Below are 27,274 nucleotides of genomic sequence, written 5' to 3'. Positions count from 1 at the left end.
AAGGCTGGTTTACCAATGTGCCCAATAATATGCAATTAAAAAACGCTTATGAAGTTGCATTTCATTTCATAACGACTTTGTGGCTCCTAAGGTTTTATTTACTATGTGAAACTGGCTCGAATGGCTCTTTGAGTGGTAAAGGTTGGCGACCCCTGACCTAAACCAAATACAATTAAGAACGTCACAATTACAATACAGTCCAAACAATCTAACTGATATAACATAAAATTATTCACCACAGCAAATTTAATGCATACACCACAGACTTAGATACTGCTGAAACACTAGCTAGGCTACACGTGTGGAAACAAATGAAACCGTGAAAGCAGGCCACACTCATGGTTGGCAGTTATGTCGTAACAATGGACGTATGGTGCAATGGTAGCAACGACGGGAAGGTTTTTTATTATTGGGGAGCGTTACTGTCCGTTACAACTATAATTTGACATAGTAAGCAAGTAGTGGGTGATTGTGGCCGCGGGCCGCATTATCATGTAAGACCGGAAACTGTCCGCGGGCCGCTGAAAACCCCGTCGCGGGCCGTAGGTTTCCCGCCCCTGGCCTAGCTTGTCGATTCTAGCATATACTGCACACCGCAACGGTTTATGGATGTTGTTACTTTGTAAACTAAACACACACACGATTATCTGCTTATAAAAGCAGGACTTCAACTCTTACTATGTGCCTACCGCCATCTAGTGGAGAAGTCGTGCCGATCTTCGTTGCAAGTTTGTGTGGCAAATATCATTATCAAAACTTCAGGAATAATTCGACCGGTTCGCATTCCATTTCCATGGCACGCGAAATTGCCGATTAAAGACAAAACAACATGCAATGCCAACCACTATCAAGTCTGGAAGTCGTAAAATGGAAAATAATTTCCTCGCATCGCTGTTGGAAAAATCTTCAATAGCGCCCGGGTTCTACGCTTTTTGTTTTGTAACGTCACAACCACAAAAAATCTTTCTGTGTGACGTCACAAACCGGAGCTTGGGGGATTACCCAGATTTTATTTACTGACGTCACATTTGTGACGACATTTCCCCGACAACAAATGAGCAGCAACATAAGGTAAAATAACAAAACAAATCTCTTTGTGACGTCAACAACAACAACAATAAACTGGACAGTGGGTAATAACGGATGAGATGTACGTTCCAATAATTTCATCAACAAATCCAAAAAGTTGAAAAACACAAAAACCTGCGGAAAACAAAGTTACAACTTTATGATGAATTATTACCCAACAATGGATTACCAGCAGTGGTGGGATTTAGCCGGTTCGCACCGCTTCTATAAAACCGTCTCACGAAATTTTATGAGATCAGCGAACCGGTTAGCATTAATGGTTACTGTCAATGGACTTTTTGTAACAGAACCGGCTGAAAAATATGACTTTTGTGATAGAACCAGCTGACAAAAAATTTGAATCCCACCACTGATTACCAGCAACATAACAATCACCTGAATAATATACTCCACTGGATATTTATTTGTCATTTAGTGATTGAATGAAGTTATCGAGATTGTATTCCTCGTCATACTGATTCTGATCCCATAAATCTCCCAAACTATCGATCATCGCTCGAAGACCTTTGCTCGATGATTTGCCTCCGTCAGAAACTGCTTTCGGTTTTATTTTGGAATCCTGGAAAAGTATTTTTAATTTATTAAAGAGAAAAAAAATTTCATTCATTGCAAGTTTTAAAATATGCCTAAATTAAAAACACAATTATATTTTAACAAAAAAGTCCAACAATAAAATATGAACACTTATTAAAATATCACAGCAAAATGTAACCACACATATTTGAAAACAATAAAACACATAAAATCAAGTGAGCAGAACTGGATTTAAGAAACAAACTTAAAATAAACATTTCAAGTTTAATTTAATTATGTTAAATAATAAAATTTAAAATAATGGTTAATTAACAGATCAATAAATAAATACATGTTTTGTACCTTGTCAACATTAAACAGATCAAGAACTTGTCCAGTTCCCATACTTTGTAAGCCTCTGTTATCCTCGCTTACAACAGTATTGGCAATATTCAACTTAAATTTCTGTAAACCCAATATCTTCTCCTCCATAGTGCCTCTAGTGATCAACCTGTAAACATTCACAACTTTCTTTTGTCCGATCCGATGTGCTCTGTCCATCGCCTGTGAAAAAAATTGTTAAAATTGAGTTCAGTTTATTTCGCTTGGTGAAAATACACATAGCGACACAATTGCACTAAAAACAATCACCAAGTCGGAAATAGCTGCGCAACGTTGAAACGTTATGGAGCGCAAAAAAGTAAAAGGCAGAGTTGGTGGATGATGCCAAAACGCACTGCAGCTACACTGTCATTCACATTTATCTTATTTTTTTTAAATTTTTCTGCTTTTGAACACTTGACACAGACTTAACAAGGTTGATTAAATATTACTATTACAAAATACCATACAAAGGGACCCGACACCTTATTGGTGGTTAGGCTCACAAACACTAAAATTGAGTTCACTTTGGTACCCAAACGACAATGTACCATCCTGGATACAGTTCTCTGAATATCATACGACAATATATTACAAAATAAATGGATTATTTGCCAATGCTTTATACAATAGAAATAGTGCCACAAAAATTCTCCATATTTGTTCACCTGCAAATCAACCATTGGATTCCAGTCGTGCTCCACAAACACAACTGTGTCGGCCCCGGTCAGATTTAACCCAAGACCCCCAACTTTTGTTGTCAGTAGCAACACGTCAATGGAAGGGTCATTGTTGAATCTGGATGAAAAAATATGAAGTTCTTTTCGTAAAACTAAGGAGTGAATATATATTGAACATGTTTAAGCTTCACACCTAAACACAAACAACATTTGAAACTTCTAAATGAGAAATAATCCAAAGAAAAGATATCTGTAAGCTGAAAAGAAATTAAACAGCCGAAAAAAATTAAAGGCTTGATATGTATTGAACTGTTTCAAGTTTCACAACACAACACAAAAACACATTCTAAACAGCTGAATGAGAAAATTAACCAAAGAAAAATATCTGTAAGCTGAAAAGAAATTAAACAGCCGAAAAAAATTAAAGGCTTGATATGTATTGAACTGTTTCAAGTTTCACAACACAACACAAAAACACATTCTAAACAACTGAATGAGAAAATTACCCAAAGAAAGATATCTGAAAGAGGATAAAAACTTAAACAGCTTTGTACAACAAAAAATCACATGTTGACAAAATCCAACACAAACGAAGACAAATATATTTATTTACATGTCGATTAAACACAGAAAAGAAAAATCTTCAAATCTTACTTTGACACGATCGAGAACCTCTGATTAGCGGGGATTCCCCCATCTAATCTCATGAAAGTCACAGTTGGCATGAGAGTTTTGAAAAGGTCGTTCTGAATAATATCGAGCATGTTGCGATGCTGGCAGAATATCAAAGCTCGGTGTTGACCGACAACTGATACTTCACCATCATTGCTCGGTGGAACTGTGAACAAGATTGAAAATTATAGAAATAATAATCACAACTGAACTGACAGGTCAAAACATTAACAGTGTCTTGGACAATACACGAATTTAACCAGAGCTAAAATTGACAAAATTATTAAAACTTATTGCTAAAATACACAAAAAAACTTGTCCAACATAAATAATAAAATAAGTTAAGACATCGATAGCTAGCTGGGATCATCGATCACGGCACACTCATATCTAAATCACAGTACCCCGGGCCCAGTAAAGGAATTATACTGAATCAGCCGGTCACCAAGCATTCAATCCAGTCATTTAAGAGGAACGTAAATTCATAACTGGGATCAGCCCTGAAGCGTCTATGCAGATCAGCGATCACAGCACATTCATATATAAATCACAATACGCCAGGCCCATTAAAGGCGTTGTACCGAATCAGTTGGTCACCAAGCATTTACCACCATATGGCATGGCATAGGCTTGAAAAAAAAGGAATAAAATATATCAACCTCCAATCCCACAATCAAGTAGGAGTTGTTTTAAAGATGGAAGTTTCGTTGCATGTTTGATGTCGTGCAAAGAACTGCCTGATGATTTCAGCTGAGTCATGAATCTCTTGTAATGAGGATGACTCGGCGAAAGTACAAAACACGGATGGTTGCAGACTTTCTGAAGATACTGCAGTGCCTAAAAACACAAAAACAACAACTGTTTTTATTTTACACAGAACAAAGCTATTTTTTCATAAAAACACACTGCCAGCGATGTAGAATAAAACGTATTCATTTTATTAAACAGACGTTTCGACAAAAACAATTGTCATCATCAGTGACAATATAATGTACAAGCGGAAAAAGCGCGTTTATATACACAAAACGTAAGGAGAAAAGGTTCAGTTAACTACGTCACATTGATAAAAGGTTGCAAACAAAAGAAATAACGCTAAAACAATGATAACCAGTAGGGATGTGCCAAAACCGCAAATGTTCTGTTTGGTCGAGCACCGAGCATCTCACTTTAATGCATTGTGTGCATTATGACGCTCGGTGCATTATGACGTCACAAAAATCCCCTTTCTACGTTTTAGCTCTACAAGATCTCTTACGTCACCGGCGATGTTTTATTAAGCTGTACATGCCCTTTAAGTACGCGTTTTTTCCACTATTTAATACATTTGAAAAATCATTTGTTTTTGTTCATAGACACCCTTTATAACAAATTTAACGCTCGGGTCAGTTTGTGCAACTGCTCGGCCGAGCACCGAGCATTAAAAACAGCGATGCTCGGTACCGAGTACTCGGCTCGGCTCGGCTCGGCTCGGCTCGGCTCGGCTCGGCTCGGCTCGGCTCGGCTCGGCTCGGCTCGGCTCGGCTCGGCTCGGCTCGGCTCGGCTCGGCTCGGCTCGGCTCGGCTCGGCTCGGCTCGGCCCATCCCTAATAACCAGGTGTTAAAAAGCCATTTTGTTGAGAGTTATACCTTCAACTTTTGGTAATATTCAAAAGTGCCTACTCGAAGACAGGTTTATCAAACGACAAAAACTATTTTACCTGGAACACATGTGATGCATCCTTAGTAACAGATCTCTGATCAATTTCATCATCAACTTTACTGATTGAAGTTTCAGCATCTTTTCTGGCTTGGGACTTTGCAAAATCTTCGTAAAGTTGGAGCTGGAAATATTACCAGCAAAAAAATCAACTATGAAATCCAGACAAAAAGTAACAACTGCAAAATGTTTTTAACAATGGAAATTAGTGCTAACTTTAAGCTTGACATTAATTAATTCCAACACAAAGTTTTTTGGGTAAATAATATTATTACAGATTTTTCAAGAGAATAAACAAGTTAAAACTATGGGAATGTTAACACTTTCTAACCAAAAAAGCTAAAAATGTATGCTACAGTGTGGAAAAGTAATTAGCTAATTTAAAACTAAGAAGAGATGTCCTATTTGCAGAACAATGTCTTAAACTGTTGTGGTAAATTACTTAACCAAACATTCAGCTGTCGTGTTTACCTGCAGTGGACTGAGATCACAATAATAATCCTGAATTATTTTTGGTGGTAAATCTTTTAAAACATCTTCCTTCATTCTTCGAAGCATGAAAGGCAAAACTTGTCGATGTAATGCCTCCATTGCGATCACACCTGAACAATATGACAAATTAAGCGCTACTGAAGTCAAAACAAGATTGACAAAAATATACCCTTCTTAGTAGCCCATGCAGTTTTCACACTGGGATTGGAGGGCACATGTATTCTATTACTAACACCAAATCGTGGATGGGTATAAAGTATGTGAAATAAGCTTACTTGGCATCGATGCTAAAGTTGTTCAATAATGCATTGTTTTATACTAAACATCCTAACTACCCATTTTTTGTGGCTGAAAGGTTGGAATACATGACGATACCAACTGAAAATGATGGGAGTTTATACCAGGTTGTATCTTAGTGACAGATCAACCTTATCGAAAAACAAAATTAAAACTGATAATTTAAATGACAACAGTAATGTAGTAGCAACAGCATTGTGGTATTTTACGATGGAATTATTGCAACGAACACTCTGTATGCATAGGAGCTCCTGCTCAGGTGTTTACAAAAAAACTTTTTCTGCAGTGACATAACAAAGTAAACAGTACAGAATGTCACATGAATGGAAGTTAATTATTAAAACATTGACCCAAGTTAAGTACACAAACTAGAGCTTATTATGGAAGTTGTGTAGATACAGTGAGTTCGATTGCAAGATCATTAATGTGTTTGACAAATTTTCAAAGCTAACTGCTACCCAAACATTTGGTTTGGTTTTGGTTTATTTTAGTGAGAAATACAACAGGTATGGAAGAGACTATTGACAGATAGTTATGGCCAGTGGTGGGATTCAGCCGGTTCGCACCGCTTCTATTGAACCTTCTTAGGAAATTTTATGCGATCAGCGAACCGGTTAGCATTACTGGTTACTGTCAATGGACTTTTTGTAAAAGAACCGGCTGAAAAATATGACTTTTGTGATAGAAGCGGCTGACAAAATATTTGAATCCCACCACTGGGTGTGACTTATTTGAAACGTTGTTTTTTGTGTTTTAGTTTTGATTTTCGGAATGAAAAACAACCATTATCTATTTTGATAGACTTTAGGTAGTTTATGTAACAATTTGTGTACTTGTGCGATGGCTGCACAAATTATTTTTCACATCGTCACAACTCTACAAATGTTGTCGCTCGTTTTGGGATTTGGAACAAATAATTTTAATCCACAACAAACTGACAGTTTGTGGGTTGAAGTTGAAAGAAACCAAAGAAGTTTAGAGTTGGAGGGATGTGGAGACGACGGGGATGGAAATGGAGATGTTAGTTGGTGTTTGGCATATTAGGGAAAATGTAATGTGTATTTTTTAGTTGCTGTCTAAGTTAGTTGGTGTTTTGGTTCTGGCATTTTGAGCAGAGTTAAATTTTATGTAAAAATCGTTTTTGACTTAAATACTTCAACAGAATAGTGTGTTTGATTTAATGCAGAAAAAAGATGTGTTAAAAGATTTAAATACTGCCTATAAAAGTGTGTGAAAAATATGCAAGATATATTGGCTCAAACAGCCACATGTGCAAACAGTAAATATCGTAAAAGTGTTTAAGGTCAACCATCACATATCACAAAATATATTTTCCAACAGAATCATGAACTGGTTTCATCACTGGGAGTTGTAGAGATTCTAGCAATTGTAATCGGTGGAATTATCGTTTCAGCGCTCGTTGTGTTTTTCGGAGCATGTGCTTGGCAAAAGGTCAGAGTTCAAAAAATAATAATTAGATGTTTATAAACAACATAACAATATTTGATTTGTTAAAATTCTACATAGTTTTGGAAAGAAGTTAATTTTTAAATCTGTAAAGTGTTGTGTAAAAAGACGTCAAATATTATTTTTATTTTTTGCCATAAATTACACAACTTAGATGGTTAATTAAGTTTTTCTCAGTGAGCCATTATCCTGATAAAATTGTCTCACATGGAAATTTGAAAGCATATTAAAACTGCTGGAAGACATTTGTGTCATAAACCATCACAATGTGGTTGTATTAAAAATAATGTGGAGTTAATATTTGTTTGCGCAGGTCCAACGAACTCGTACTGCTGAAACTGCACATGTCATATACACCGATGATGAAAGTGCTTTAAACATGGTTGATTATGATGAACTCAGCATACAAAATGGTCGATTATCAGTTGATTTGCCTCAAAACACACAAACAGAGAGCGACACATGACATCATAATGACTTATTATGATTGTGCAATTGTTATTGTTGTGTATTATGTGTGTTTTACAACTTAAATATTGCTGCCGTTTTTTTGCTCTTTCAGGAATACTAAATAAATAATTTAAACTGCTTGGTTGGTGGGTACAGGAAAAGAGGCATATGAATACTTTCTCTGTTGCTATTAAAATCAGATTCACAGTGGCCTTGTGTGTGCCCAAAAACATTGAAAACTATATCTTTTGAACCAAATAAACTTTCTAGACAGTAAATATGTAATGGAATCTAGAAGGTAAATATCTTGTGACTATTTATCAATACAAACCCTCCACTTCACATACTTTGGTGTATGCATGAGTGCTTGAATTATAATTCTTTTTGCTGATGTTGGGAAAATTAACTTTTACGATAGAATTCCCAACTTCCTTACCCTCTTCTTGTTCTTTTGATGAATTCTTCGCATCTCGACTGGCAAGAATCGGTTTCGTGAATCGAGCGTTGAATTCCTGCTCGGATCCGAGGAATCCAGGAACAAGAAAATCAAACAACGACCAAAGTTCCAAGACGCTGTTCTGCAAAAAAAAAGTTTACACTGAAAATTTTTATCAGTGCAACAATAGCAACAAAACAACAAGTTTATGTGCGACGTCTTTAATAATGTTTTTTTTTGGCTGAAGCCATCAATCAATGTCCGTAGTTGGCCAGACTAAATTGTTAACTTTAAATAATTTTGATCCATGTGGCAACTTGCTTAACCTTGCATTTAAGTCTGTTCTGTTGCCAATGGTGTATAGTTGACTTGGTGTTTACTCTGAATGTGTTGATGTGTCAACTAACGTATATGTGTTCTATGATTCCCTTTATTTATTGTGGCTGAATGGGGGCAAAAATACAAGTAGTAAACATGAAAATTAAATTTTTCTTTCTTACCTGGATTGGGGTTCCGGTCAGAATCAGACGATGATTTGAAACAAGAGTTTTGACACATTGCGATATTTTGCTTTTGCCGTTTCTGATTGCATGACCTTCATCAAGGACACAATAGTTCCATTCCAGTTTACTAAAATGCAACAATCAGTTAATTAATCACGCTAGTTACAAATTACTTCCCACAAACATTTCTGCCCTTTTGAAACAAATTAATTCAATTGTAGAGATTGGGAGCATTCAGCCAAAGCTTGGCCTGTGAATTTAATTTCAAGTTACACAACGTAGGTTTGCAGAGGCAAAAACAAATTTAATCATAAACATTACTGCCCAGGTACCGGTGTATATATATAGAATACATCATGCAGACGTTTCGACAATCTCTGTTGTCATCATCAGTGCAGGTGTCTGATGACAACAGAGATTGTCGAAGCGTTTATGATTAAATTACTTTTTAAGTCCGTGTATAGTGTTCCAAAAACAAATTGTTATTCAGTTCCGAGACACTATGCACAAATCCATGCTACTATGTCAAAACTCTTACAAACGTGCATGATTGATTTAACATTACCTGAAAAATGTGACATCATTTCTGACCACCTCGTACGAAGCAATAACCAGGTTGTGGGATTTTACTTTGTCTTGTAATCTGAAAATTACAATTTGTATGAAAACAAAGATTATGAAGAAGCCATATCTATCGTATGAACTGTGCTTTTACAGATGTCGTCCTGAACCAACATGCGGTCAATACAGATGATGCAAGTTACGGATAATCATAACTTAGTAAACAGAAGCTTTCAGTGCACCTGAATCAATCTGTGTTTTCCGTGTTGCAATGTATTTAAATAATATCGATTTCGCCGATATAATGGCATCCTCATCTATTTGAATACGAACTGAGGATGCCATTATATCGGCGAAATCGATATTATTTATTTACAATACATTGCAACACGGAAAACACAGATTGATTTAGGTGCACTGAAAGCTTTGGTTTACTATCATAAAAAGTTATTCCAATTTCATTTAATATCCAATAGAACAGTGGTTCTCAACTAGTGGTGTTTATGGGTGGTCCACAGAAAACCCACCGAATTTGGTGATATTATATATTGAAAGAGGGTCAAAATAGTGATTGTTAATAATTTTGGCACACTTCTTGAAAATCGGTTTTATAGAAGTATCAAATCAAAATGGTTGTTTTGTATGCGTACTTCAATCTTGCTCAAAAATGAAATGGTTCACAATATTATTTTTACTGGGTCGGTGGTCCATGGCCCGGAACGAGTTGAGAACCACCGTAATGCTTCAAATTTGTCGCCACACAATCTCACCTCGCTCTCTCTTGTGGGTTTCCTGCGTAATGCAACGGAACAAGATGATCACAAAACTTGCTTACTTCCTCCACCCAGTGGCCAGTTAACGTCGGAGGACAAACGACCAACGAAACGAGGTGACGACAGGATGATTGCTACGAAAAACATCAGTATATTGAAATAAACATTTTCATCACAACTATCAACATAAATTGTCTTGGAACAAACCGAATGACTTTGCACCAATTTTTCTAGACCAAAAAATTTTTTCACATTTTTTTAGCTTATTTGTCCCTTGCATAACTGTTAGGGATGGGCCGAGCCGAGCCAGAACCCGAGTACTCGGTACCGAGCATCGCTGTTGATGCTCGGTGCTCGGCCGAGCAGTTGCACAAACTGACCCGAGCATTAAATTTGCATATTCATGCCCTGCCAAAATACGACACTAGTGTTCGAAAGGGTGTCTATGAACAAAAACGAATGTTGCTTCAAATGCGTTGGATTGTGGAAAATGTGTACTTATGGGGCATGTACAACTTAATACACCGCTTGTGACGTAAGGGACCTCGGAAATCTACAAAATTAGCATGGAATTGGGAATGTTCGTGACGTCACAATGCACCGAGTGTGCTCGGCCGAGTACCGAGCATTAACGTGAGATGTTCGGTGCTCGACCAAACAGAACATTTGCGATTTTGGCACATCCCTAATAACTGTGATTCGATTTTTTGATAACCCAACATGCCTTTAAAAAACGACAGTGTCTGAATGTTTGACCATTACTGGATGTAGTTAGGTTTTTTAACAAATCGTGGTAATTTGGAATAAATCACCGAGATCTTTCACAAAAGCCTTGCCATAAAGGAAAGCTTGGTGACCAGCTGTTTTATTATGAGGACTTCAATGGGCCTGACTTACTATCATCTTTTACAACGGCTGTTTATCAATTTAACAGACCAACAAACCTTTAATTTCTGCATTTTGTAGAAATGGTCGGATGCCACAATACAAATAGTTTGCAAAGTTTTTCCCAGACCCATATCGTCGCATAATATCCCGTGTAGTTTGTATCGATTCAAGAATGCTAACCATTTCACTCCGTCCTGAAAACAAACAATTACTAACAACAGAACCCAACAAACTTGTTTTTGAAAGTTGTATACTTAATAGGGATGGGCCGAGCCGAGCCAGAACCTGAGTACTCGGTACCGAGCATCGCTATTTTCAATGCTCGGTGCTCGGCCGAGCAGTTGCACAAACTGACCCGAGCGTTAAATTTGCATGTTCATGCCCTGCTAACACATGAATGGGTGTCCAAGAACAAAAATAATGCTTTACATGGTGGAAAATGCACGCTCCTGAGGCTTGTACAGCTTAATACACCTTTGGTGATGTAAGGGACCCTGTAAAGCTAAAACTAGCACAAAATTGGTAACGTTTGCGACGCCACAATGCACCGAACGTGCTCAGCCAAGCACCGAGCATTAACATGAGATGCTCAGTGCTTGACCAAACAGAACATTTGCAGTTTTTGCCCATCCCTAAAACTTAACCGTTTCTTACACAAAGAACCTTAATCTGTATGTGACAAATTTGACTGTTACAACTAGTTTAATATATTTCTTTCATGTTAAAGGTCATTGAAATTGCTTAAATAAAATATGTTTCATAAGTGTTTTTTTGTAACATTTACCTCCTGGTAAGTTCTGAGCTTTGCGTTTATAGTGATGGGAATTTGGTAAGAATCGAGCGCACGGTTGTCGAATAATTGTTCGAGAAATCTTCGTTCTGTAGCTTTTCTCTCCAGCAATGATGAAGGCATGTTTGGTGGGTCGGGAATGCTTGTCTGAAAAAATTGTGAAGATGTTATTTTTCCACAACCAAATCAATCATAGTGTTAACAACAAAAAATAAGTGCCCCAAAGTGGAGAAAATTTATGTAAAAACAAAGAACACTTCGGAAGACAATACAAGGATCTGTTCATAAGTTTATGAACGAATGTACCTTCATATCACTGATGATGGCATAAGCATTTGCCAAAAAATTTGAACCATGAGGCATGTCACTTTTTTCTGTGTTTATGATTAGACGTAAAGAACACTTTATTTAAAGCTTGATAACCAATCATATGTGGCTAATTTGCCAGCTTTTGATGCAAGAACCAACTAAATGTGAAAATTTGTGCTATGCAAATCCCAGACCAACTACGCACTAAAGAGTAAATGCCTGTCATCAGGTATTGGTACAAAAACTTTTGTTTGAGTTACGTAACAAAACATGAACCCACCTCTACTGGCATAAACTGGATGAGCTGTGCGAAACAGTGTGTAGAAAGCAATCTGATCTGCTTGTCGTGATCACTCATCCTACCTAGCAGTGGTACAATGAGCAGCACAGCATAAGGTACAACTCCTATTCCCATCGACTCAATCAGACCTGTCAAGCAACAAATCACAGCATGTAAAGTCCACAACAGGTTCTGTGTGATATAAAATACAGCTAAAGTTTTGATTGCAGTGGATTTGATGCCCAAAAGAGGGTTGGTGCTCTTCCCACTAAGCCATATAGGGTAATGGAAAGTCTCCCAAAATTCAGATGCTTATGCATGGTAGATATGTAACTAGTCAGTATGAGGGTGCATTTAGCAGAAGTTAAGGGGTAAATATTCTCAGCCAAACAGCGGAAGTTAATCGCTTCCATTTGGTATACACATTTTAGAATTTGCGGTTTAACAGGGATGGGCCGAGCCGAGCCAGAACCGGAGTACTCGGTACCGAGCATCGCTGTTTTTGATGCTCTGTGCTCAGCCAAGCAGTTACACAAACTGACATGACACGAGCATTAAATTTGCATATTCATTCCCTGCTAACATATGAAACTAGTGGGCAAAAGGAGATCCAAGAACAAAAACAACTGTTACTGTGAGATGCTCGGTGCTCAACCAAACAGAACATCTGCAGTTTTGGCCCATCCCTACTATCTGGTGATTTACCAACTAAGCTACACAGGCTTCAGTAAAAAGTTTTTCAAAAGACAAACCACAAACGATATGTCCTCGTACAGCCAAGTACGACAGTGGATGTTGTAAGCATTAACCAAGAGTTGGAAAGGTAAAATATTCTGACTCATATACATTAAATCATAACTCATACCAGAATTAAAAGTTTACAATTGGGACAAATATGACACTGCACAAGCATTTGCTTCAAATCAACCAACACTTTGCCTAAACATTAAAAATTCACTTGAAACAGTATTGCACAACATGCAGCACTTTTCTGTTGTTTCATCGAAACAGTTTATTATGTTATAAAGCGAACTTACTGGCAACAGCTTCAAGAGCACCTCTTCGCTTCACAGTCGGTCCACTGTTATCCAACTGGGGGGTAATCTGAAAAAAAAATCAAACAGTCGTTCACAAGTCTCTCCACAATTAAAAACAGCGTAAATGTTACAGATTCAGTGGGAGCATTTGCTGAAATGTTTGAATTATAAAGTAAAATACATTCAGCTCTATTTTGGATGTTATTTTTGTCATTGAACTTATATAACAAAATGTTAAGTTAAATCATTTGTCTGTTGTTTTGACAAGAACATTTTATTTTCAGATTTAACACTTTAATGACAAATGCATCTTCTGACTGTTTGCCAAAAGGTTATTCTTTGTTTTCAGGCAAAGAAAAAACGCTAGGTTTTTGACCAACAAACTAGCAATCAAGAGAAACAATTAACAAACCTGGTCAACAAATTGTGGCATAACTTTATCTGGGAAACATTTTGCAAGTTCGGCCAAACACCGAGAAGCGACGTATCTTATGTGAGAGAGAGGGTTCCAAACATGAGAGAAAACATATGGAAGCAACGACAAAATCTAAGAGATAAAAAAATCAGGTCTAAAAAAATATTAGGTATTACTTTTGAAATAATTACAGCACAGCAAAAGTGTGAACCAAATTACTAATTAGAAACACATACATACAAGAGCAGCATCATATCTACCACAAATATCATGTCACATTGTAAGTAACCGTCAAAAGAAAACCAAACTAGACAGGCTCACTGATGTAAACTGACCTGATTTTTCACTTCGTCACTTTCCACCACAGAAACAATAACTTTCAGAGTGACCAAAGTTTGAGGAATCCCCGTGACATCATCAGTGCTTGGACCGTTCGACTCTGAAACTTGTAAACTTGATATTTTTGTCCATAAATATGGAACAACGTGAAATAACTTGGATTTGTGGAGTTTGCAGATGGTTTGAAGACAACATTCTGCACCGTTGCTCGCAATTGTGTTGTCGATCTGCAAAGAAAACAAAATCGAATATCTACAACTATCCAAACCTTGTTTGACTGACATTCTATCATTCAGACGATATATGAACAGTTTTGTAAGAGACAAGTTTAGTACAAACATGCGGATTAAACAAAAACAAAAAATGGATTATCTAGGAAGGTGAACAAATCTTTTTTTGGCTTTTTCCATGTAATTATTAGATGTAATAACTTATACCACACAGCATTTATTGATATCACTTATGATGGCGTGAGCATTTACCGAAACGTTTGAATAATAAAGCATGTCGCTTTTTATGTCTATTTGGGCCGTTATTTTCCTCATTAAGCATTTACTGATTTTTGTGATACATAGTGTCCTTTTTCAGCAATGCAACAGTTAGCATACAGTATTGGGCTTGTATGTACTACATTTGTCTCTTACAAAACTGTTTATATATCAACCATACTATAATGCCAGTCAAAGTTTGAATAGTGGGAATTAATTTACAAAACAGAAAACAGAAAATGACAAAACAATTCTCTCACTTTATTCTGTGATTCCTTGTCCACTGTTTCCATGGCGACCCGCTTTCTTTTCTTGCTGTTGATTTCGGCTGATGACGATTCTTGTTGCCGTAGCAACGTGATTATTGCGTTACAAGCAAGATGGTCACATGACAAGTCACATGATTTTAATATTTCATCTGCACAATAGTTGTAGAGTTGTATTTCATTTTTAACCCGAAAATTAAAACTAAAAAAAACTTACAAGAAAATTCAGACTTTATCGATTCAAGAGTAGGACATCTAGTGGTTGCAGAAGTGAGCGAGACGCAGAGATTTCGAACAAGTTTTGTGTTCGGACAAGGTTGACGTGAAGCACATAGACCGAGTAATTGTGCGAGTGACGACGAAACTGATAATCTCGTTGTGCGGTTTTCCTCAGTCTGTAACAAAAACATATTTACATAAAAATGTTCATTCATACACATGGAAGAAATAAAATTAGGCATTAATATTTATGTTAAGCTGCAGACAGTGCATACTGTTTCAACCTATAAGGTTTCATCAGTGCTGATAGTGACACATGATAGTGACACGAGATCGGACATATGGGCTATTGCAGCCATGTAATGGCACTCCAGTTTGTTTGTTGAAATATAAAAGTTATACATCGAAACATTGGGCACTGGCTGCAGCTTATCATGTATTGGCTTAATGCTTTTTTTATTTATGTTTATTTCTAACATTAAACCTGGGACTATAATCCTGTTTTATGTCCAAGCTATATTTGACCTCAGTATAAATATTTTACCTTTACAGACTCCATAAGTGGTCTGATAACAGGATTAAGTTTTTCTGGTAACTTCCATGTTTCACAACCTGCTGAAGTGGCAGCAAACACAATCGCTTGTGAGACGTAACATTTCACTCGACAATCCAACATTGCTTGAGTTTTCATCGAATCTTCAGCTAACTTGCACAACAAGTTACGTTGGTTGGAAAGTTCTAAAACAAAATTGTTTGATTTATTGGGGGTTTTGACAAATAACAAATTTTATGATTTACATTGAATGAACTTTGCAAACTACATGAAAACAATTAGTGTTAAACCTTTACAAAAGAAACAACAGGAAATGCGATCAATAGGGATGGGCCAAGCCAAGGCAGAACCCGAGTAATCGGTACCGAGCATTGCTGTTTTTGATGCTTGGCTGAGAAGTTGCACAAACTGACCAAAGTATTAAAATTTCACATTCATGACCTGCCAACATTTGAAAATAGTGTTCGAAAGGATCGCTGGTGACGAAGGACAAAACTAGTGTGGAATAAGGAATGTTCATGACGTCATAATGCACCGAGCATCCGTGGCCGAGCATCCAGATTTAACGTCAGATGCTCTGTGCTCGACCAAACAGAACATTTGCTGTTTTGGCCCATTACTAATAATCAACTTTCTAATGGCACCAATTATGGAGTTGGGTGAGATAGAAATCATACCTTGCTCTGCATTTGTGATTAACGACGGAAATAAAGTTGAACAAAAATGATAAACTTCCTCAAATGAGTAACTTGACTTTTGAGGAAAGTTCTGAAAACAAAGTTTGATTTGGTCAATGACAAAATATCTATAAAACACTTGGAAACTACAGTAACCAATAATTACACTTCCGAGACATTCATGCTGCAAAACAATTTACAAAATACAATAAGAAAAAATTAACCATTACCACCAATCAGTTTTCACGGTGTGTTTGTACATTTGAAATATTTGTTCACACACCTCAATATTTTGAATTCCACGTTGGGACAAAGCACAAAGTAAAGCTTTCATGTCAGTTTGAACTTGAATAAATTTCACAGTGATTTCGCTGAAATAAAGATTTTCAACATGAGCTGTCGTCAACATTTGATGAAGATCAGCAGACAAGCTTACAGGAAAGTTCTGAAAAATATAGTGACATTTTTAACTCAAAATCGTAGTGGTAAAACCACATGACAAAGTGGAGAAAAAACATGAAAAAAATGAATTAAACAACAACGATAAATAGAAACCAAAGTCAAAGCACCCACAAAAATCAGAGCAAAAACTTGTGATGAAGTTTGCCGTTAAGCTTAGTTTTGTGGAAACATTTTTGAAGTAAAACACAAGTCATACAAAACAAAATTCAGGTGTTTTGAATCGCAACCCACTTTATTTTCTACCACCGTTTCCTCCCACCAACCAGTGATCGTCATGGCAGCAATTATTCGTTGCAATGCAGATTGTGATGTCATAAAATTGCCTAGTTGATGTTTGACGAGAGTAGAAATCTGCTCTGCAGTGACACCCGGTGGCTTGTCTGCAACTCCATGGCAACACAAGGCTCCGGTCATTCTAAAAGTACGATTTTGTTTTAGGTAACATTTTACATCACTTAACCAAAAACATAAGGATATTTAAAACTCCCTTCGGATACAACATGTTTATTATTCATGATTGTTTCCAAAATTCATGTCTATCGGCCACCAAAATCAGTTGTTACTTTACTCTAACCTTGTCACAGTTTCTCTTGTTTCCATGACGTGCTCAGCATATGTCATACCACCACTGGAGGGCACCATTGCTGATGGTAAACCTCCGATAAACTTCTGTTGATCGTTTGCTGATGTTTCTGTTGGTTGCTGAAAAAAAACTTTCCAAATCAAATGGGTCACACTATTCATAATCACTTCAAAGTGATTCAAATCACTAACACTGGTTTGCATCACGTTTTTCAATGCGGGCCAAACATTTAACTTACTACAAACACTGACAAGGTTAATTTTTATACATTGGAACTAGTTGCACACAAACTTATTTTGACTTTTCAGGCACAGAAAATAATCAAAGAAATGAATATAAATTTAATGCTCGAGTCAGTTTGTACAACGGCTCGGCCAAGCACCATAAAAAAAGAGTTTTGACTTGGCTCGGGTCATTCCTACTATATAATTTGTTGTGCTAACTTACACCGGATGGCGCCTCATTCTGAGTGAGCATCAGAGATTCGAATGGAACTCCCATTGGTTGGCATGACAACACACTCCATAATGGAAAGATTTGAAACAAATTCAATCGAGCTGCAAACTCACATTTCCTCAAAACCAGCAAAAATATCTGGAACATTTGTGGAAATATTTACCAAGGAAAGTGTTTATTATAAATAAAATTTGGGTAAATTTTAACAACAAGTCAGCAAACAGAATATTTCTACAGGTAATATTAAGTGGATTGCCAGAACCCTTAAAATGTATTTTATTTCAAAAAACGATGGCCTTATAATGTGCACAGATCTGTGATACATCACACAATTCAGAAAAACACTAACAAACATGGCAGATTTTATGATTCAGAGATACTATTGGGCACAAATCATCAGTTTCATTATGATAAAACACAATTCAGTGCATCACTGACAAACATGGCAGCGTACCTCCTTAGCAAGTTGTCGGATCACAGCTTTTGCTTCAAGTAAACAAGATTGGAACAAATTTGACAAAACTTCAACGCAAATTGGGGTCAACCAAGGTATGGATTCCTGAAAAGTGGAACACCATAAATCAGATAACTGACCAAACATGAATATGTCATGTTGTAGATACAAACAAGAAACTAAATAACTTGATCAGATCTGGAACATTAACAAAAATGTGAAAACAGTTTAGTAACAAACCTGTGAAGAGTTAGACTTCACCATTGCTTGCAAAGTATTAAGTGATGCTTTTCTCACATCTGCTGATGTGTGATGGAAAAAAGGAGACAAACGTCGGGTAAGATTCCCAGGGTGGTCGGTAGCACTGCGAAATGGATATTAAAAGTATTTTGAAACAGTTTATTCGCACAAAGAGAAACATGAAGAAACTGTTATTAACATAAAGCAATAAGTTTAAAACACATTTAACAAATCCCTAAAAGGTTGTTTCTCAACCAGGGCCAATGGCTCTCAATATAAAAACAAGTTGTTTTGGGGGGCCATGGGTGTAGGCCTTCACTAGTGGCAGTAAAAACACCAAAAGATAAACACAAGCATGGTCAAAATCAATACCTTAGACTTGAACAATTAAAACATAATCAGTGTCAAAAACAGTTCAAAAGATATTAAAAACTAGAAGGGTGGCTTAGCACATATTGCCCTTGCATATACACTATAACACATATTTTTATTTCATATAAAAATATTTTACACTTATTTTATATTGGGTCCCATATCATCCATCGTCTTTTATAACCTTGGTTGTTTCTGCAAGCAAAAACTCATGGGTCCCCCACACATGCTGCAAAGTTGTAAATAATACATTTCAAGAGATAACCATGAGAAAGTTGGGTGTTGTAAGGTAAAACACAGTGTTCGGCACTGTGCATAAATAAATAGGTTATAAGGAGTACAGACTATTCTAATTCAGTCCATTTATACATTTTTGAAGGTTTTTCTATTTCATGGTCTATCTGAGAAAAAAAGTGTTAAATAGTGAGAAAATAGGCTAAAACACAACAATCAGCTCCTATTAATGATGAATTGTATATGACTTTAGGAGTCTAGTGGAGTAAATGGTAGGTACTACAGAGTTTAATGGAACAACCAACACCTACAAATGGTACACTCTACAAACTGTCCAAATTTCATTCAATTCAGACATTGTTTAAAAAATTGAACCATTTTGGGAGGCTAGTGGGGTAAATATTGGGGCAACAGGGTGAAACACAACATTCTACACCTATAAATGGCACACTCTACAAGCTATGTAAATTTCATTCAATTCTGGCATTGTTGACATAATGGACCCATTTTGGGGGGCTAGTGGGGTAAATGTTGGGGCAACAGGGTTGAACATAGCAAACAGCAACTATAAATAGCACACTCTATAAGCTATCCAAATTTCATCAAATTCGGACAATGTTTAAAAAATTTACCCTTTTTAGGGGGCTAGTGGGGTAAATATTGGGGTTACAGGGTTAAATAAAACAACTGACACCTATAAATGACAAATTCTGCAAGTATTTCAAATTTCACTAAATTCTGACACTGTTTAGAAAACTCACCCATTTTAGGGGGTCAGTGGGGTAACTGATGGGGTTTAACACACAAAAGTATAAAATATGAAACCACGATGACCTAATTAACAGTCATGTAAAATTTTATCCAAATTGAACAATGTTTAAAATTCTAGAGGTGTTATTAACAACATTCGTCAACACTTCTGACGTCATAAGGCTCCCTCTGACTGGCACGTGCAAAAACGTCGACCCAGCAATGCACAAACACAAGTATGTTATGTACTGGTGCCTTTATTATACTATTACACTACAGAAATCTTTCGTTTGTGGTGCGCACCAACATACAAAAACGTTTTACACTTTGGGGTCTAGCGGGGTAAATACTGGGGTTATCAAGTCAAACAAAGCAAATGGCACATCTGCATAAATATATCTACCATCTGTGAAAGTTTCATCCAAATTCATCAAAGATTTGATGCCAAAAGTGCATGGACAAACTTCACCGGAGAAAAAAAAGAAAAAAAAAAACTGAGTGAAATCAAGATGCGTCCCCTTCAGGGAAGGGGACCCATAATGAAGCTCAAGAGCTAGAGTAACAGACTAACCATATTTTGTTTGGAGGCAGTGTAGTTATGATTTGGGATAGCAGTAACATAACAGATTGTGCTGAAGCCGTTAACTCATCGTAAGATTTCAATGAGTCCCATAAAATGACGAGCAATGTTTGTAACTGAAACACAAACGTCATTGTTAGTTGCTGAAATAATTACAGTAAAGTTTTAATCAACAAGAGCAAAGGCTGAAATATTTTTAGCAAACAAATTATTAACACAGTATGTTGGGAAAATAATATGTCACATTTTATTGACAAAAACTTTTGCAAGATTAAGGATATCCAACTCAAAGTGGATAACTGGTATATACTTGTCACACCACAACAAGTTTTTGAAAGTTAAAATGTGGAACAACACATTGTAGAACAAAAACAATCAATTTCTTACATTTGTTTCATTTTCTTCCTGCACAAGGATTTTGGTTGTGGGGAGTAAAGCTTTTGCAGAAACACTTCGAACGTCTTCGTCAGAATCTTGCAAACCTCGTAAAATTGTCGGGAAACAAACTGAAAGAAGTTTCCTCTGAAGATCCTGAAAATCAAAATTAAATATTTAGTGAACTTTTCTTCTGTACCTTAACAAGACTTTTAAAACAGAAAAATAGGAAAATGACACAATGTAATATTTTTTTTACTCAAATAAAAAACTACAAAACAAAAATCAGCTATAAAAGTTTACACATTTTAACATCACACTTACGTTAAAATAAAGTTATAATGTTGATAAATACATAAAAACATTGCGGAAATTATTTATATGAAAACTTTTACAAATTCCCACCTGCCTGACGGCGACAATATATTGGAGTGACAACATTGAACTTTGCCGAACTTCCCACTCCTTTTGTTGGAACAAACTGAGCAGGATTTTTACCGTGTCTGGAAATAATTAAAATAAATTTATGAATGGCAAATACTCATATGGTTCGATGTAACCTGGGGATTTTGAATCTGTGAAAAATATTGACAGGAGCAAAACAAATAACGGAAGATGTCACAAAAGGTTGTGTAACTTGTTGCACCAAAAAAAAACTAGAATGGTGGCTTTCTGATATACTTCCATTTTATATATTCTATACGATATTTACCAATTTACAATACACATCATTTCATCTACACATATAATTGTTTTTGTAAACAAAAACTAATGGGTCCCCACACGCGTGTTTGTGCGGATTTACGGTAAACAAATGTTGCGGTTATTTTCAAATTCTTAAGAACAAATTTTTAGAAAGCATTAACCCAACAATAAAAAAATTAGTTTGTATTTTTTTGCACTATTATTGTTGTATGGTCATGCAGCAGCCAACCTGTCAACGAGCATTTAAAAAACATTTATCTTGCAAAAAGTCAAGTTAATTTTTTTATTTAGTTTGATTAACAAAGTTTTGTTTGACATATACGAAACAGAAGCACCCTTATTAGGTTTAAATCACGTCATATGTGTGAAACCTTTGCCAAAACTGAAAATGCGAGTGATAACTTAATAAAACGACCAGCATTGCTGTGCAAAACAGCTGATTTCTAATCACCGAAACGACGTCTCGTAAAACGTCTGTCCGACGTCAAGCTGAGCCCTCCCGCTCTGCCCTATTATTCGTAAACGTACTCTCTTGGGACTTCTGCCTACAGTGTCTTTCTTGACCAAACGAGCGTCAGACACATTTACGTTTCGGGGGCCTGTGGGTGTACCGCTGGGTCATTCAGGGTCAAACTTCTGGAAAATCAACTTCAGATTAATAACTAACATATGTCCAAATTTGAATCAATTTGAAGCACTCTTTCTTCACCAAAACAGCGTTACAAACGAGTGTTTAAAAATTTTAAGTTTTGGGGGGTCTGTGGGTGAACCGCTGGGTCATTCGGGGTCAAATTTCACGGAGACTAAACTCGGAATTATAACTAACATCTGTCCAAATTTGAATAAATTTGGAGCACGCTTTCTTGACCAAACGAGCGTTTACAAATTTTACGTTTTGGGGGTCTGTGGGTGAACCGCTGGGTCATTCGGGGTCAAATTTCACGGGGACCAAACTTGGATTAATAACTAACATCTGTCCAAATTTGAATAAATTTGAAGCACGCTTTCTTGACCAAACGAGCGTTACAAACCAGCGTTAGACAGAAAAAAGAAAAAAGAAAAAAAGAAAAAAAAAATACGGACAAAAACAATATGTGTCCCCTTCAGGGAAGGGGACCCATAATTAGTACATCGAGGACAAAGTGACCAGTCCCAGATTAGCAGTGGTGCACTACCAAGTGGACAATGGGAGTCCAGAGTCACAAATTTGTAACTCCTTGGCGAATGACAATCAAGACAAAAGTGAACACACCATGGTACACAGGCATATAGAATCAATATCTTACCAAAAACATGCTTTTCTTCATGTAAACTTGCCACAATGCTAAGTGTCTGGGCACAAGATTCTCTCACAGGTGCAGTCACCTGAAAATTTAGGGTTTAATAATGGATGTAACAAAAACATGAAAGACATCTTGAAAAGCAGCAGTATTGATTCCATACAATTCATAAACACATTTTAGTGACAATAAATCTTTTTTTTTACTTCCAGCCATTTTACTAACCTGATCTGATATATAATCTGCGAAGCGATCAAGCGTGATGACACAAAGTAACCTTACAGCAAGGTCACTCAACCATGACTGATGACAGATTTGGAGTTCACTTGAGGTCATGTCCTGTCTCTTTCCACAACCAATCCCATGTTTCTTAATTATTTTGCGCAAAGCTAAACAAGCTCCGTGCCTCATTTCCCACGTGTGAGAGAATAACATGTTCGTCAGTTCATCACAAATCCACTCAAACGGCCAACTTGTTAACTGATAAAGTAAATTATTTCACATAAAGACAAGAAGCCACTAACAGATATAAATAAGTTATAGTTCAACACCAACATTTGCTAGTGTAGACATCTAATGGCTCTCTACCTGAGCCTTTTTGTCCATTCTCTTGTCACCAGCTGCACTGATGAGACCTTACAGTGTTCACTGTCCGTAGCTTACTGAATATTTTGTATAATACACAAAACCGAACACACCATGTTAAACGCAAGTCATAACATTGTAATTTGTAATAGCAGTAAAACGAGCTGGTTATTATTTCCATGAAAGGCTCAGTTTAATATTGTAGGCCCTCATCACATAACACCTCTTTATGGCAACAATTTAAACTTTAAAAAGATCTTTTTACCTCATTAGGGTCAGCAGAATGTTTTGGAATATTCTCCAGTGAAAGTTCCGACAAATCAACTGATGAATCATTTTTACCCGATTTGCATTTCTTCGTTGATCTCGAATCACCACTTTCAGCATCTCTGTGAAAAGTATAAAACACCCTTGAATAAAACACTGAACTATTGACCCCAAAACAACATCATAATGCCAAGTCAAAGCAAAAACTATCCTGTGCAGAGTTTTAGACTTTTGGAGAAGAATATTTCCTTTCAAAAAGGTGAGAAAAATGGCCAACAATACAGAAATGACAAACACTTACTGCTTTCTCTTCTGTTGTTTCATTAGCAACCTCGCTTTCCGCTTGGCAAGATTTTTTTCACGGTTGCTCATTCCTTCAGTTATTTGTGACATCACAGATGTACAGGGCTGTTAACAAACAAACAAGAAACACTGAGATGCGATTACTAAACAGTGTACAGCTAGTCATGGGAACAAACCATTACGTTAAACACAGATGATCAAGATTTTATTTTTAATTTACCTCCTTTGTTTCATCTTTAGTTTCTTCTTGTTTGTGCATTTCCAAATCTTCATCCCTTATGAAAGGATAAAAAAATTTCATTATAAAACTTTGTCCTATAAAGCACATTATAAAACATCACATTCACAACCCACAAATATTTTATGTTGACAATTTATGCAAAGTTAAACTCACTTGAACAAATCATCAGATGAAACTCCCAGTGAGGTGTCGTTGGCCAAAGTCAAGCCTAACCGCTTTTCCAACATTCGACGTTGTTTCTTTACATGATCTTTTAGGTCTAAACAAAAACAAAAGTTAGACCAGGCTGAAATTGTTTGGTAGAGCACTTGCAGTAAACAACAATTCTCCATCTATAGTAAAGCAGCCAAATAACAAATTTGATCCATAGAAAGAATGACAACTAAACTGATGTGAAAAGGATTCCCTCTACTGGTGAAGTATGTTTACTTTTACTGCATTTTTTGTGAATTATGGACTTTATTTTAAACAGGGTGTACAATAGATCTCAAAATTAACGGTTAAAAATCAATGAGGTTTTGTTCCAGAAGAAGTTGGTAAACTGCAAAGTATGTACCTGCATTATCTTGTACAGGTTTGTACTCATCGCCAGATGATCCAAGCAACAACTGTGAACCACTGAGAACTCGATCAACATCAAATTGTGAAAGCTGAAGTTTGTCATCACAGCTCAGAGGTTGGGCATCCTCTGCAAGTTGTAAATTAAACCGTCATATTAAGTTACACTAATATATATTTGGTTTGAAGCAAAAATGATCACTTACACAAAATCTAAGCAAAGAAATGTTTAGGCAATAAATTGTAAAATACGAAAAATAAAGAGATAACTGTAATTAAGCAATGCTTACCTTTCTTAACATCGGGTTTAGGATCCCATTCTGGGACTTCATCAATTACAGCTTTAATTGCTTCTGCAGCTGCAATTCTGGTCGTCCATTCATTGTTGCCAAGATACACCAGTAACTATGAAGTATGAACGAACAATTTTTTGTGACAGAATTTACTTAAAACTAGAGATGTACCGAATATTCGGTTTGCCGAATTTATTCGGCCGAATCGATCATTTTTGCAAAGATTCGGTTTCGGCCGAATAATTTGTTGCGATTCGGCCGAAACCGAATCTTTTACGAACACAAATTTAAATCGTTAAACGTGTCTTTTCTGCTTATTATGGTCCACGCAATCTTTCACAAGCCCAAACATAACGAAAATTGCGTCAATGTTTATCTTTTTCAACACATTATCGTTTTTCCCACGGTAGTAAAAAAATTAGTAATTCATTGGTAGGTTGCCAATCATGCTTAAGGCAGTTTTAAACCCCACAGAACTGAAATAAGGACGAAACACAACTATTTTGCACTGGTTGCCTGGTAGATGAACATTTTTTTCAGTCAAAAGCGTAGCGTACGACTTCGCGTGATGTCATAAATGATTCGGTTGATGCGGCCGAATTTATTCGGCAAAACCGCCGAATATTCGGTTTCGGCCGAATCGAAATTTAGCCGATTCGGTACATCACTACTTAAAACTATAACTAATGCCAAAGTATCTTTATACTGCAGGTTTGAGAGGTTTTAGATCAATGCTCCCACACCCCATATATTATGTTTTAACTGCCCGGCTTTGTTTCAGTGCCCTGTAATAGCCCCATTAATCTCCAACACCCCCTTAATTGTTGCAACTGCCCCCAAAGGGGTGTTAATGCCCACTTTAATTTTTTTAGATGGAGCCAAAGTCAGCATTACAATAGTTGTCTTTTAACAATCCAACACAGTATTGAAAATGTGGCAAACCAAATAGCATTTTTAGGATAAGCAGGTAACGTTAAACAAAGTCCAACTAGTTTTGTTCATAAAATGTCTTTTATCCTGAGATAATATGCTTTTTTACAACAATAAAAGTCACACAAGATTAACCTTAGCCAACAAGTTGTTTAGTTCATGCGGGTATTTCTTCTGAACGTCTCCAAGCTGTTTTGCTGCAGCTTTCCTCGTTATCGGACTTGCTCCGTTCTCCAGCAAAGTAAATACTCGCTCCAAACGACTACAGACATATTTTAAAGTGCAGCATCGCATCAAATATGAGGATGGCAAAACAAGTTTAACAACAAACTTTGTGACTACCTCATGATTTACACAAAATTTAAAAGTGTGGCTTAACACTAAATACAACGACAAAACAGATACCATTAGAATAAGGCAAGTACTTGGAAATAGAATCATTTTGGACTTTGGAGAGACTAACTTATCATTTACACATCTGCCATCATAGTTGCAGTTTAAAAGCAATTTAACTTTCCACAAGACATACTTACATTACATCTGATTCAAACTTACCTTCCAGAAGCTGTTTTCGATGTGCTGGTCATAACTTTGGAACGAATCCAAACAACCTTTTTGTTCGACTTGCCTCATCAAAAACGTTTCTGCAACAAAAACAAACAACATTCACACGAAAAAATTGACCAAATAAATATACACACGATTATATCAGGTCTCCAGGAATAATGTAAGCAACATGTTACTCGATAACCAACAACAAAACGACTTACGTATTTTGCGAACTGCCACGCAGTCCGCACGCAACGGCGATCAAACACCGAATGTTTTTATACTTGGTACCATCTTGCTTATATCACGTGCCAACCTCCAATAACGCTCTCTGGTTGGCTGGAAATATTCACTACGCAACGGGTAAAATTATGACATCAAAACAACGCAACGTTTTGTTAAATTAACTCTTTTTTCGGGCGTATTTTACTTTGTACTAGCATGTATAATATCTAGTTGCAAGTAAATTGGTTTGTTAGTAAGTAGATTTAAGTATTAGTTTAAAATCAAATATTTTTTTGCAAATTTTTACCCATAGTGTATCAGAAGGAAACACCTGATTCTGTAGGTGGCAAGTACTGTCTAACAGATATTTGTTTTATAAAAACGTACATTAGTATTAATTTTATGTAAAAACAAACAAAATATACATACATCGACAAGTAGTCAATGTAACCTGCACGAATTTTACTTCCTTATAAACGTGCGCTGCGTAAATTCAGACAGAAAACGTCATCACGCCATGACGTACTAGGTGTCTGTGGTGCAAATTTTACTACACGAAAC

At 36.5% G+C, this 27,274-nt stretch overlaps 2 protein-coding genes across 2 annotated transcripts; one reads left to right on the top strand and one right to left on the bottom strand.

Annotated features, from left to right (window-relative positions):
• Positions 1-990: 990 nt before the first annotated feature.
• LOC145232238 (TATA-binding protein-associated factor 172-like) lies at positions 991-26,793 on the bottom strand. Its single transcript, XM_080096794.1, has 42 exons — positions 26,710-26,793; positions 26,495-26,583; positions 26,075-26,201; positions 25,007-25,121; positions 24,715-24,846; positions 24,312-24,417; positions 24,138-24,192; positions 23,916-24,022; positions 23,613-23,736; positions 22,988-23,242; positions 22,769-22,847; positions 21,183-21,280; positions 20,790-20,933; positions 20,394-20,518; positions 18,467-18,590; positions 18,227-18,331; positions 17,764-17,910; positions 17,308-17,435; positions 16,965-17,148; positions 16,555-16,716; positions 16,272-16,362; positions 15,586-15,779; positions 15,040-15,217; positions 14,817-14,974; positions 14,065-14,295; positions 13,727-13,861; positions 13,315-13,381; positions 12,278-12,426; positions 11,683-11,835; positions 10,955-11,092; positions 10,008-10,144; positions 9,242-9,319; positions 8,674-8,803; positions 8,174-8,315; positions 5,503-5,633; positions 5,033-5,155; positions 3,995-4,172; positions 3,318-3,501; positions 2,652-2,781; positions 1,966-2,166; positions 1,465-1,648; positions 991-1,203 (listed from the first exon to the last, which is right to left on the bottom strand). Exons 2-41 carry the CDS (start codon positions 26,524-26,526, stop codon positions 1,490-1,492), a joined length of 5,436 nt encoding a protein of 1,811 aa, XP_079952920.1. The 5' UTR covers positions 26,527-26,583; positions 26,710-26,793; the 3' UTR covers positions 991-1,203; positions 1,465-1,489.
• On the top strand, positions 6,622-8,065 carry LOC145232239 (uncharacterized). The gene is made up of 3 exons (XM_080096795.1): positions 6,622-6,840; positions 7,162-7,272; positions 7,601-8,065. The coding sequence occupies exons 1-3, from the start codon at positions 6,661-6,663 to the stop codon at positions 7,751-7,753; spliced, it is 444 nt and encodes a 147-aa protein (XP_079952921.1). The 5' UTR covers positions 6,622-6,660; the 3' UTR covers positions 7,754-8,065.
• Positions 26,794-27,274: the final 481 nt, after the last annotated feature.

This window comes from Phallusia mammillata, chromosome 6, assembly GCF_965637545.1.
Source record: "Phallusia mammillata chromosome 6, kaPhaMamm4.hap1.1, whole genome shotgun sequence".
NCBI lineage: Eukaryota > Metazoa > Chordata > Ascidiacea > Phlebobranchia > Ascidiidae > Phallusia > Phallusia mammillata.
The sequence above is the reverse complement of the archived record's forward strand: the minus strand, read 5'-3'. Positions and strand labels throughout refer to the sequence as shown.